This window comes from Quercus lobata, chromosome 11 (assembly GCF_001633185.2).
Source record: "Quercus lobata isolate SW786 chromosome 11, ValleyOak3.0 Primary Assembly, whole genome shotgun sequence".
In the NCBI taxonomy this organism is placed as follows: Eukaryota; Viridiplantae; Streptophyta; class Magnoliopsida; order Fagales; family Fagaceae; genus Quercus; species Quercus lobata.
This window is the reverse complement of record NC_044914.1, coordinates 50,695,004-50,709,267: the sequence shown is the minus strand read 5'-3', so window position 1 is coordinate 50,709,267 and position 14,264 is coordinate 50,695,004. Positions and strand designations below refer to the sequence as shown.

General features: G+C 30.8%; 1 protein-coding gene across 1 annotated transcript; it reads right to left on the bottom strand.

Moving 5' to 3' along the window:
- Positions 1-7,035: 7,035 nt before the first annotated feature.
- On the bottom strand, positions 7,036-8,734 carry LOC115968647 (probable BOI-related E3 ubiquitin-protein ligase 2). The gene is made up of 2 exons (XM_031088090.1): positions 7,809-8,734; positions 7,036-7,647 (listed from the first exon to the last, which is right to left on the bottom strand). Exons 1-2 carry the CDS (start codon positions 8,184-8,186, stop codon positions 7,066-7,068), a joined length of 960 nt encoding a protein of 319 aa, XP_030943950.1. The 5' UTR covers positions 8,187-8,734; the 3' UTR covers positions 7,036-7,065.
- Between the last annotated feature and the right edge of the window lie 5,530 nt (positions 8,735-14,264).

The following is a 14,264-nucleotide window of genomic DNA, read 5'->3' as shown; positions in this document are numbered from 1 at the left end:
GGTTCTTTTCTTTGGGCCTTGTTAAAGTAAAGAATCCCAAAAAAGTAAAAGGAACCAAACTTGTAGGGGATGTATAAGTTTTTGGGCCTAAACCCAAAAAGATAAGGATGCATTTTGGGCTAATTATTCTCCCCCAAAGAGAAAGAGAGAGAGAGAGATTTGTTGGACTCTGACCCATTCACCTTTCGTTTATGAAAGATTGTAACTACATGGTATGGGTTTGATACTGTAAAATAATTTTTGTTATTTTTTATATATAAAAAAAATGTCTAGTCACTATAATGTTAGCCACGTAAGTAATCTACTAATAAAAGTTAACATATAGATTGATGCTACTCATCTTTTAAACTTGAGAAACCTATAGCATTCACGTGAAATTTGAGGGATCAATTATGTTCGCAGGATAAATTTCTTGGACCAATAGTGTAGTTTCGCCGTGTTTTTATTTTACAAGGTCTTGGACGCGGATGATGTTTAAGAGATAGAGAGGAGATGCTGGCTCGGTGGATTGTAGTAGTATAGGCTATAGATTGTAGTAGTATAGGCTATAGATTGAACAATTTTTATTTTTATTTTTTTGGGTTTTGTCACATTGATTAGGTGGAAGGGTTTTTACTTCTTTTTTATTATTTTTTAAATTTGAGATAAAAATCATACTTTAGCCTAATCTAAATGTATAAGTGTGTAAAGCTCACTCCTAGAAACTTAAATTCTAACTCTTGTCTCCCTCCCCTATCTCACAATAATTTATATTTGTGGGGTAATCATCACACGAATGGTGTACAATAGTTTTACTCTCCTTTTTAACTTGTTGTGAAAGGGTTGTACTGAGGTCCAAATATTTCAAATCAAGTTTACCCAAATAATGTGTTCATGAACATAGGAGCTTGATTATATATATATTTTATGTATTCTAGTCTAAAAATATATTTATATAGACTTAAAATTATATTGTATAAGTTTTTCAATAGGTTCATATGATATTAAATTATTGATTGTAATTTATTAATAATATAAACGGTCCATTTGTAATAAAAATTCATAGAATTGTGAAAAAGAAAAGGTAAAACATTTTAGCAATAATTTCACAATTTATAGGAAAAGAATAAGTTAATTAATTAACTCACGAACAAGCTCAAGCTTGCTTGACAAGAAAATGAGCTAAGTTTGAACATAAAAGCTTGTTTGGTGACTTATTAGCTTGAGCTTGACTAGTGTTAATAATAATAAAATAAAAATAAAAATAAAAAGGTTGAACTTTTAACCCTCAGCTCAGCTTATTTACGACTCTAAGTCCCTTCAGTTTGCTTCAGAAATTGGACTAAGTCAAGTTGTTTTGGATGGGGATTCTCAAGTCCTAATGACATGACTAAACACTGATAGTGAGGTTCTAACAACATGTGGTCTATTGATTGTAGATGTGCGGTGGTGTTCTAGTTTTTTTTTTTTTTTTTTTTTTTTTATTGAATTAGGTTACTTTCATACTAAGAAAGAAGGTAATAAGGTTGCTCATAGTATAGCTAGGTATACTTTACAAATCTTAGACTTATTTGTGTGGATGGAGGATGTTCCACCACCATGTCTTTCTGTATTTCAGGCTGATTTAGCTAGTATTTTTTAATAAAAGCCGAGTTGTCTTTCCCCTCAAAAAAAAAAAAAAAAATGTAATTAACCTAACGGTTCAATTACTTTCCAAACATATACACAAATTTCATTATAAAGCTTTTTTAATATGGATGACAATAAATGTGATTGGAGGATTAATATTCTTGGAGATTTTAAGTTATTGTAACATTAATTAAGTGTTGAATTGTACTTTTAGTTCCTTGCTTTTTATTCCTAAGAAATTTAGGGTTTTTTTTTTTTTTCTTTCATAAAAAAATTGTGGATTATTTTCCCAAGAATATGTAATTATGGAGGATGCAGAGCATGGCAAGAGTTCTTTAACCTTGAATGGAATTTTTCTTTGAATATGTAGTTTGGCCTTTGGACTCTCTCTCTCTCTTCTTTATCGTATTTTACTCAATTAGTAATACTTAATGACATGGATCTACTTATGCTAAGTACAATCAAGAACTATTTTAAGGTCAAACTTTGAAATTATTGTTTAGATTGCACGCAACACCATCCAGGGATTCTCTTTATTAGCTGAATCTTTCTTTGGGTTCGTTATACAGCTAATTTCTGTATTTCCTTTTCAGCCTTTTACTTTTGCTTTCCTTCTTTATTTTTTGTTTGGCAGGTGGGGGGTCATTTTCATTTTCATGTGTCAATCTTAATATTTAGAATGATTCTTACCTTTCAGAGTAAGAAAATTCTCAATAATAGCAAGAGTTTTAGTATGTTAGAAAACTTTAAAATCTGTCATTTCAAATTCAATGCATTAGGCTATGACTCAATACTCAATAGGGATGTCGTCAAATGTGGCACATATTCAAATGTTGAACAAATTTCTTGGTGTGTCTTCATCTAGCGACCCCTTAGAAGAAGCAATGGGTAGGAATCAATCTTACACGTATATAAGATGATAAAGATATATCATAGATGGCTTAGTAATGGCTTTAGGGTATCGGTTTAATTTTCTTTGCCAATTAACATGATGGTTGCTATGAGTATGGCCCATCATTGACAAAAGAGAAATAAATTTCGTATAATAATGCCCCCTCAAGTCATTAACTCCCCATATCTAACGTCTTCTCAGTTGGGTGTTGATCAAAGAGTATATCAAAACACCAAATTTCATAGAATGATGATGCCCCCTTGGGTCATTAATTCGTCATAATTTGCATTTTGGTTTTTCATTTTAATAAAAGGAGTAACACGTTTATTGTTCGTTCATCTCGAAGATTATGAATTGTTTTCTATTTCTTTGACATTGAACGAGAACAAATATTTTTTGAGATTCATAAAACACGTATGAAGCTTTACACTATATTTGGGAGTTTAGAAAGAACAAGAATCGAATGGAATGAATAGAATATTAAATAATGAAATATCATAAATTGTTTAAATCTTCGTCAATAAAAGAATGGAAATGAATCATTTTCTAACAAAATTATTATTATGCCATTTCTTCAATAGAAGTATAGAATAGACATTTAATAAGAAAAAAAAATAGTGATATTATGAGGACTTCAATAAGAATTCATTAAAACACATTTCATTCTCACATATTCCTCCTATTTTTTTGAGGGATAGAAAATGGGCTTATAAGGGAATGGATTCCATTCCACCCTCCTATTAAACTTTAAAAAAATTGAACTTTCTAATTCATTTCATTCCTTCATATCTCTCTAGTCCAAACAAGCTATTAAGATTTGAAAATTTGTATAATAACAATAATGACTGTCAAAGATTTTTCTTGACTAAATTACATTAATTGATTGCAATGCCTTTCAATAGTAGGAGAATGAAAATGGGATGCCAATGGTTAGGCTGGTTTGGTGGGTTTTTTTTTTGACTTAATCCAATGCCATAGTAGGAAGGGTTTGAGATTTTATTTAAATAGGTTTGGATCCACACATTCAAACTTGTTAGGGTTTGGTTTTTTATACCTTAACCAAAAAAAAAAAAAAAGGTCTTTCTTTTGCTCATAAAATATTGTGTAATTTCATATAAAAGTGGTTATTAATGCTTAATTTATTTTTTTTTTCAAAATTATAGGTTAGCTTGATCTAATCTAACTTGCTTGACCTAACTCATGGTAAGATATTAAGGCAATCTTTGAATAAGTTTAAATTTTCAAATATAGATCGGATTGGCTTCTGATTAAAGTCATAAAATTCCATATAGATTTTGATAAGAAGTTGATAACAAGTATTAAAAGTTTAAGAGTTGGAGCCATACCTAATTGAAAAGCCATGTCTGAGTAGAAAGCATGAAACTAAACTAGTACCACGATGGGATAGCAATATTAGCAGACAAACAACAAAACATAATCCTATACTTTCACTATTTGATTTGAAACCCATGCATCTAATTCAAGATTCTATACAATACTTTTAAGCTATGTTTCATTATCATATATATCACCTCAAAGTCACACCATTAAAGCCCAGAAATTTGTTGGGAATCTGACATGGATGAACAATCTACCTCCATGTCAGCATTAACTAAACACGCCAGCAAGATAAAAAAGAAAAACTCAAAACAATAATGATAAATTATCACACACTTAGTTGTAATTGTATTATGTGGCAGACTGTGATTAACTCTCTCTCACACTATCATATGAACCCACAATTTGTTCTTTACAACTCACAATTTGTCACGTAGGACACTTTTTTCATAACTATCATACGTAGTAGACTATAATTAAATGTTTAACACTTGTATATAAACTTACTACTTGTATATAAACTTACTACTTTTTCTTCACTACTCACAATCTACCACATCGGAACTGTGACAAAGTTGTTGTACCGGTCCTAAATTTTTTCATGAATGCATATGGTATTGACATTATTGAAACTCAAATCAAAGTCTCTCATTTTATTTTCTCACTCAAAATCTTCACAACAACTCCATGTATTTGCTTTTCATATTAATTATACATGAACCAACCACTTTTTTTTACCATTCACATCATATCAAACTTGTAGCACAAAATGACATACCATACCTGTTTTGGTGAAAGTGAATGGTAGTAACATTATTCAAACTCCAATCAAAATCCGTCGTTTTATTTTCTTACTCAAAATCTTCATGGGCCCCATGAATTTTGCTTTGCATGTTAGAGAAACAGCAAGGAAATAACTCACACGCGTAGACACGTTGAAACAGAGAGCTATAGCTAGAGACCAAGACCCATATGAATCCCCACTATAATTAATTATCAAAGTGTGAAAGAAACAAGGTGGAAAAAAAAGATGTAGGTGTTTAGTGGAAACAAATTGCGATAAACAAGGACGACTTATAGGACAAGAAAAATTGAAATCTCCTGTCAACGCCATACCCATTTCCACCATATGAGTCCACAATCCACATCCACCAAAGACTTACTCAAATTAATCACTGTCCCATGACTTCTTTGTTACTTTCTCTTTCTTTCTTTCTTTATTTTTCATCTTTTATTCATATATTGAATTCAAAGTGCGAAAAAAAAGTTCCATTAGTTTCTTAGATTAATAAATTTTCTTGTTGACAAAAAAAAAAAATATGGGGTTTGATTGAACTCCAAGCAAGGTTGAAAATCTATCCAATATCAATAACTATATCATATAAAACAGGTTTAAATTTCAAGTTTTTTTTTTTTCTACTTTAATTTTTTTAAAAAACAAATCATTAATTAATAGAAGAGATGGTAAATAATCTGTAGAAACCCAAAATTGGGCAATCCAACTTTGTAATTTTGAAAATGTTAATCTAATTAATTGTGTAATATTGAAAAATAATTACACCAATGCAACTTGATTTTTTTTTTCCAAAAAAAATGATGTACCTTTAGATGATCATATTAAATATGTGTGTATATATACAATCAAGTAGTAGGTTGATCTACTTCTCAAAAAAAAAAAGAAAAAAAAAAAGTAGTAGGTTGATCTATCAAAATGTGCATTGATGATAGCCTAATGGAGTTGAATTGGGTGACATTTAATTTATGAGTGAAAGTTTGAAACCAACCCCATTAACGTGTGCAATGCATTATCATTTGTTTGAATTGAAACAGACATGCCTTAGTAAGTCAAGCATTAAACTTATTATGATAGACAGACATGGCCTAATAATAGAGATTATGAAGGATATTTGGTTGTTTTTTGGAGTGGAGTGAGTGATTATTATTTCTACCCAAGAGTGACAACCAAAAGGTACATGAGATAGACATATAATAAAACCTATAATGCGTGTGATAAATCTCCAAACTTTTTTTTTTTTTTGGACTTATCTCCAACCTTATTAGACTCTAGACTGCAATAAATTATAAATTGTACGGCATATAGTGTATATATGTATATAATAATAAAAACTTGGCAAGTTCAAAGCACGCAGTCCAAGCTAATACTATTTTGTATGGGATTGATTACGTATTTGATTACCTACATAAACAACTCAATTTTCTATTCTTAAATCTTAGTGTTCAATATCAATGAATGCTTATATTTGACATTTCCCAAGGACTAATAAATTCTACCACCCTATCAAAAAAAAAAAAAAAAAATTCTACCAATCCTTGTAAACATGGTATTTGATATCCAAACTAGATTATTTTTTGGTCATGTTCCAAGAAAAATTAACCAATTGGCACATGATATTGCATATTAGGTCTCCCTTTCTTTGTATAATGGATGGATCCTCATTTCACTACTCTTTGTAGTATTAGTTTTCATTTATAAAATACTATCAATCATTAAAATATATACTTGTAGAGGATATGGAAAAAAAACAAAGCCAAAAAAAACAGACTTGCAATTATGAAGTGGCAAATTTGGGTGTTTTTAATGCATACAATGGGGGTGTCCTTTCCTTGCAGTTGTTAAGTTTTTCTGCTAATCTAGCTTTGGCAGCATGCTTTTCCTATCCTTTTCAGAACACATAATTATTTAAGCCAATTTAACAAAACTCAAGCGTGGACACGGACTGATAGACAGGCTAGTGTGTCTGACATTGCTTTCAATCCTTCCTGTCACTGTAAATTTAGAACACTGCCAAAGGCAAAATAATTGGTAAAATCTGAAATGAATAATCAAATCAAATCAATCTACCACTTCTACCACAACCAAGAAAAAAAAATTAAAAAAGAGAAAAAAACAATCTAAAAAAAGGAAAAGCAATAAATCCATGAAAGGCAAAGATGCTGTCCTATAATTCTGTTCAATTGATTTTTGGTTCTTTTAAGGTACAAATTAAATCTAAAAAATAACTCAAAAAAAAAATTAAATCTAAAAATCAAAGATTCTAAATGCTAAAAAACTAAAAACAGTGCAAACATCGAAATGGGTTCTGTTCATTCATCATCCTAAGGTCAAATCCAAGCATATTTTCAATGTTCCCTACTTTTTTTTCTTTTTCTTTTTTCTTTTTTTTTTTTTTTCTTTTTTCCCTCTTTACTTTTCCCAGAAAATTTGCCTAGAAAATCAAAGCCTCTATGCTAGCCTTCTTTGCCTTTGTACAGACAGGACAACAATCAAGCAGAGGCTCACAAACTTCGCATGAACAAAGGTGCCTGCAAGGAAGGAACAACATGCACGAGCTTCGAGAATTACAGCCTTTACACACCGTCATCATCATCAACTTTCTCTGCTTCTCAAGCTCAAACACTTCTAGCACTCCTCTGTTTTCCTCTGTTTCATCTTGTACTACTTCTTGTAATAATTCTTCGTCTTTCTCCATATTTACATCACAGCAAGACTCCGCGTCCTCTGCATCATTGTTGAAGAAGCCGAAAGGGGTTCTTTCTTTAACTTGCTCTAATGCGTTATTCAAGTACACAACCATGGCTTCGTTGTCTTGTGCCGCTTTCTGCCACTCTTGGTTCTCTGCCTCCAATCTTCTCAAGAAATTTTCAAGCTCCATTGTTCTATTAGCCGCTTGTGCTATTTGCTCGTCCTTCTGTCCCAGTAAAAATAACGTTTTCGATTCAATTCTCTTTAGCACCACTGCTAATTGTTGCTTCCTCTGCTCTTGCAATACTAATCTCAATCTCTCATTCTGTTTCCACAAGAAAAAAAAAAAGCAAATCAATGGATATTATAAAATGTATAAAAATTTATACCAATTATGAAGAACTCCATTGATCCAAATATCCAATTTATAACAATGTAAGAAGAGTACTAAAATTTTCAATAACTTGAGGGTACGCTTTTTCTAACCTGTAATCTGAGATATTGATCAATCTCCTGCCTTTGCTTCTCAAACTGAGAAGTTATGCTTTGAGAATGCAGCATTGGTAGATGACTATTGTTGTTGTTGGTGGTGGTGGTGATGGGATTGTTTTTCAAAGTAGAAGCAATAAAACTACCGTTGTCAAGAAACAGGTTTTGTTGATTCCTTTGCTGTTGGTTTTGTATCTGTTGCAAGCGTTGCAGTTGTTGGTGTTGCTGCTGCAGTTGTTGTTTCTGTTGGAGATCAAAACTGAAGTGATTGAAACCACCAAGACCAACGCCACAACCATTATCCATGATCAAATCATGTGACCCAAACATTGGAAACCCATGATTCTCTGAATACAACTGCGCTTGAATAGCCATATCTTTGTTAAAAAAAAAAAACACCAACCCTCTCTCAGAAAACAAAGGAACACAAAAATGGCAGAACCAGACCAAACCAAATCAAGTGCAACAAGCCCTCTTCTTTCTCTAACAAATAACCAAATGGGGTTGCATCAAAACTTGTTCTTGAATCATAAGAAGGACTCCATGTATGTGTGTGTCTCTCTAATGGTCTCTCTCTATATTGCTATAGTTTTGAGGAACATATAAAAAAAACAAAGGTGGTGGGGGTGTGGTGTGTGGGGATGTGGTGCTTATATATATATGGGGAATTGAGAAAAGAAAGAAGTGTGATTATAATTTTTAAATAGTACTCGTAATAGATAAATTTGATTGAATTAAAGTAACTGAAAACTTGAAAGGGAAAGAGGGATAGCCTAGGATACTACTCTCTCTCTTTTCTATCTATTCTTTAACTTTTTCTACCTTTTTTTTCTCTATAGTCTAAGCATTAAAGAGAGAGATGTATGGGACGCGGTATGCAACAACGTACACATGCAGATTTTGTGACTAAACTATCGGGTCAGAGATTTCAGAGGGCGTTTTTTCTTTCTTTGAATAAAGAAGATATTCAATTCCTAGACTCTGTGCGTGTACATTCACACACATATATTATATATAAATTATATATATATGGGTGTGAGAGTCTCTGAGCCCTGTGAATAAGTCAGTTTTCATTTATATGAGAGAGAGAGAGAGAGGAGGAGAATCAGAGATTTGTCAGTTTGGTCATTTGGAAAGGCTGAAGAATAGGATTTTTTTTTTTTTGGGTTCTCGTATTTCTAATTTTTTTTTTTTGGGGGGAGTATAAAAATAAATAAAAACTGTTTCATTTAAACTATTTTATTCTATTCTGAGAAAAATAATTAGTATTTTGTAATTTTGGTAAGATTGTTAAATTAAGTATACCATCTCAGTTTTGTTCCAATATGATGTAACAGCTAAATTTGAGTTGTATTACTAGAATTTTTTACCTTTGAAAATTTAGTACCTTGGAGAAAATTACTGCTTGATAATAGTTGTGTTTTTATGTTTTAAAGATAGAATTACACAATATTATAGGAACTAATAGATGAGTATATATATTATATAAGGATTTATTTTTACAACTAAGCATATCTTCCACACTTCAAATACTCTTTAATGTAATCACGATCAATGAGTATGCGAGGATTTATTTTACAACAACGCATATCTTCCAGACTTCAAATTATCTTAATCACTATCACTATATTTTTGGGTATTTGAATCCAATATCTAACAAAAACCCTTTGTCAATTAGGATTTTGAAATTGTTTCTCAATCGTTGTTCCTCTTATTTTTTGGAGTTTGGACTTCAAGGTAAGGTGAAATTCCAAAATTAAAGAGGATTATTCTCATCAAACTTGAGAGAAATAATAATCATAATCATATAAATTTACACATAGATTTGAACTACTATTGTACCCATAAAAAAATAGGTATTAAAGTTGGCCATAATTTTACTCTAATATATATATATATATATATAAAGTCAAATTAAAACTCCATGTATATCTTATTAGTGCAGGGCAGGCTACAGACTTATCCTACCACATATAGCAACAAATAAAAATTTCTTATATTTTAGTATACTGTATCTGTGTATGTCATTTTGTTCCTATGGTCTAGCTATCATCTTAATTTGTTTTCAAAAAAAAAAAAATATCATCTTAATTTTTTTCTTAATAAATGTGATAACATTTCAATATATGACGTGAACTCTATAATTATTATTTTTTACTATCAAACCAATGCATCGAATAAGTTTCAAGATAATTTAGACAAGAATTGATCGCATGTCCTGTATTCAACAACTACAATCCACATAAATACCAACACTTTAAATGGCCTCTCCAGGAAATTTAAAATATCACTATTAATATGGACATTATTTGAAGCTCATGATTCATGAATAACATTTAACCAATTTGAACTTGGTAGGAAATCATTTTCCAAAACCAAATATATAGTCAATGGGCATTACAAATTTGCATAAACATTAATGCCTTGTACATATAAGATATTGGTTAATGATTTTGTATTTATGGATCGACATTTGTTTACTAATTATCAATTTATCGTTACCGTATGCTGTGTGTAGCACCAGAAATAAAATTATGGTTTATATAGGAATATTTTTTTTTCTTATTAACAAATAATAATAATAATAATAATAATAATAATAATAATAATAATAATAATAATTTCAAGCAGCAACCCCTTTTTGGGTTTCAATTGAGCTTTGATAATTAGGTATATATGAATATGATTTCTCATTTTGATCAAATATATGACGAACTAGGTAACTTGGTTATCAAAATATACATTATATATATGAGATAAGATTTAAAATATATAGCACCCATTTTATGATGATTAATTTTTGCTCTCTAATCTAATAATTTCTTTTTAGTGTAGGTAAAATTCAATTCACTTATTCAACAATAATATATTTTATTAATTGAGATAAAAACCCGATCTTGAGAGTTGGATATTCATTTTGTGATGAGTTTGGGACTCATACCTACAACACTTTTACTTCTCGTTAAGAAATAGAATGTATACGAGAGAACCACATAAGATACAATGACTTATTTAATGAGTTATGATGTGTGTACTATGGCCTCAATACACTTCTCAATTCTCACCCTTTATTTGGTTTAAAGGCCACCAATTCAACATGTATAGCTAGTTAAAGTGTGTGTGTATATATATATATATATATATATATGTCAAATTCAATAAACAGCAAAAATTCTCATTCACATTTTAGATGATTTGACATATTAGATAAAAGAAATCATCCTCGCAGACAAATTAACACATACCAAGAAATAGATTGTAGTTTCTCTCTGTTTTTTCTTATTAACCAAATAGTTTTTTTTTTTTTTTTAATTTTAATTTTTCACATTTTAAGTGAGGGATAGGAATTCAATTATGAAACCCTCCGGCTAAAAGTAGTGAAAAAAATACCGTTTGAGCTAAAGTATCAAGTAGTTTTTCAAAACTTAGGGTCTAAGATAATTATATTTCTATGTTCCTAAGTGCTTCTAGTAAAGTTAGAGTTCAACAAACTTAATAGTGAATATGGCCAAACAATATACCCTACACATTATCATTTGAGGCTATCTAGCTAGTTTCTTAGTGGGATCCCTTATATTCCACAATGATGATGATTAATGTATTGACCATTCATCGGTCGCAGGTGATATCTTTGGAGTTTTCAACACGAAATATGAAAAAGGTCCATTGTTCTAACCTATACCTTATTACTATATAATTTTCTAAAGGCATCATGTTCCTTCAAGAAAATTACCCCAATCAAGGTCATACTTACCCACACATCAACATCTTTATTTGTTTGCTATAATATCTTGGCCACAAAGGGAAACCCATATTTCTCATAAGAATCACTTACTCCCCTTTATCATTTCATTGTCAAAATTCAAAAAGAGAGAAGCTTGGATTAACATCATCAATGGCTTTCATTGTGGTTATACTTTTTAGGTTTACCCACGTGTTTCCCTAAATACATTAGGTAGTTGAAACATGAAAGCAGTGATATCTCTTTCTTTTTTGACGTAAGGGTGGCATTCTTACTCATTAACTCCATGAAATTTTAGCCCCAAGTTCCACCTCTCTAGATTGTTTATATCCCATCAACTTAATCTGTCTAAGTGGGTCACGTGAACATTGTGTCATTTTTTTCTTTACAAATTCAAGAGGTTTGAAATAAATTATAAACTTTATTAAGATTCCTAATGAGCATCATCCCTTTTTAGGTAGACTTAAGATTATTTTATGCACCTCATCTAATTTTAATAATCTGTTTAGGTCAAGAACATTATAACTCAAGTTCAGGGATGGAACTACCTAGGGGCTGGGGGGGGGGGGGGGGGGGGGCCCGGTGGCCATGGCCCCCCCAGCCTTTGAAAAAAATTTCCTAATATATATATTAGCATTAAAAATTTACTTTTGGCTCTAAAATTAATATACTTGGCCCCCCTCTCCCAAACAATTTACAAGCTGACCCACGAAACTAAAAATGAAAAAAATTATCAAATCATCTCTTGTTTGGTTGTCCCAAGAATATCAAGAAAAATATTTAGCTAAACATTTAGACAATTTACAAATCTAGACAACAAGGAAAATTTACAAAACAATTCACATATTCAAATAAAAAAAAAAAACCTTTGGACACAGTCTAAGTAAAAAAAAAAAAAAAAAATTATAACAAACCAATTATAAATCCTAGCAAAACAAATCAAAAAAACCCAATAATCTTTACCCAATTTTTACCTCTAATTTGAGAGCTATTTGTCCCTCTCAAATGACTCCATCCTATAGTCACAAAAACAACTCCTATACTGCTAATCACTCCATCAACACACTAATTAGTGTCACCAGCGACTTGGATTAGTTAGTGTCTTTAACACAACCCATGAAAAAAATTTATTTTTTTAAAGGGTTGCTACTCTTTAACACAACCCATGGAAACTTTTTATTTTATTTTTGAATGATAGAATTTTATTAATTTTTAATGTTTTATTAGCTTTGGGACACACTTGGCATGCATACATAAATGAAATACACATGTGAAACAACAATCTACTGTTTTGTGCCTTACCTAAACTGTCACCAGAGCATATGTGTGATTAGTATATTGGTAATAAACTTTGTGCCTTAGCTAACTTAATGTTGTGATGGGAAAAAATTTATTATTTACATAGTTGAAGACTCAAAGTTATCATTCATTATCATGTGATTGTTTAACATATCTCTTTTTCTTTTCTTTTTTACTACTTTTTCAAAATGGAAATTTTTTAAAGGAAAAGATCTCACATCTTTATGCTACCTCAACCTTAACCAAGTAATTATAATAAAAATTTCATTAACCAAGACATCAATAATTAGGGGAGTGCATGGGTCGGGTTAAGGGGATTTTTTGACCCAACCCACCATGGTGGGTTAAAAAAAAATCAACTCAATCCAACTCATCACATAAGTCCAACCCAACCCACATGGGTCGGGTTGAACCCATGGGCATGAAAATTTTTTTTATTACTATTATTATTAAATTGAGCAGAAAAAAGTATATCACACCTGCCACCTGAATTGATAAACAAAATATACATCAATATATGAACTAATATTCCAACTCAGTTATACATTAATATATGAAATAATATTGACTTTTTATATAGGATAGGAGGAAGAGCTAGTTATTTAAAAAAATTTATTAATTATACAATATATTTTAAATATATGGGTGGATCGGGTCCGGTTTGGCGAGTTTGGAATTTTATGGCCCGAACCCAACCCAACCCAACCCAACCCGCTATCAAAAATTTTTTTTGTAACCCAACCCAACCCACCAAGCCCTAAAACTGACCCAACCTAACGGGTTGGGTTGGGTCGGGTTGGTTTTGGTTGGTCGATGGGTTGGTTGCACACCCCTACAGGTAATTGTCTCACCCTTTTTTTCGTTGAATATTAGTGCATGATGTTGATTAACCATTATTTTAGTTGTTTTATTAATGTAATACTAGACATGGATTTGAACTTTTAACTATAGTTTTTGCATTTTTATTTAGAATCTTTTATATATAGCATTATGAAGTTATTAGGTATAGAATTATGTGAAAAGAATAAATAGATTTTTAAAAAAAAAATTTATAATGTGGATAGAATAAAGAATTGGTTTAACCTCAGTCAGACCTTGAAAATATCAAAACGTGCCATTTGACTTAATGAACTCTTGATTATAAATATCTATTATTGATTTAAAAAAAAATACAAAAAATACAAAAAAATTAAAAAAATTAATGCTAATAATGCATCGTTGTCAACCTCTAGTATTAATATTCAAACTTTCTAATATTCTTGAACAAAGAACTTTGCCCCCCCCCCCTAAAGTTTGAATTCTGGTTCCGTCCCTAAACTCAATGTTCTTTCTATAAAAAGAGAGCTCTCAAATTAGCTAAACAGGTAGAATTCTTGTCAAATTTTGTTCTTTAGATGGAAGAGGTTCTTTCT

Bases quoted from the DNA above. Each gene is read 5' to 3' on its own strand.
- LOC115968647 (XM_031088090.1), bottom strand. From the start codon at position 8,186: ATGGCTATTCAAGCGCAGTTGTATTCAGAGAATCATGGGTTTCCAATG. The intron at 7,648-7,808 runs GTTAGAAAAAGC...TTGTGGAAACAG, and splicing joins ATCAATATCTCAGATTACAG to AATGAGAGATTGAGATTAGT.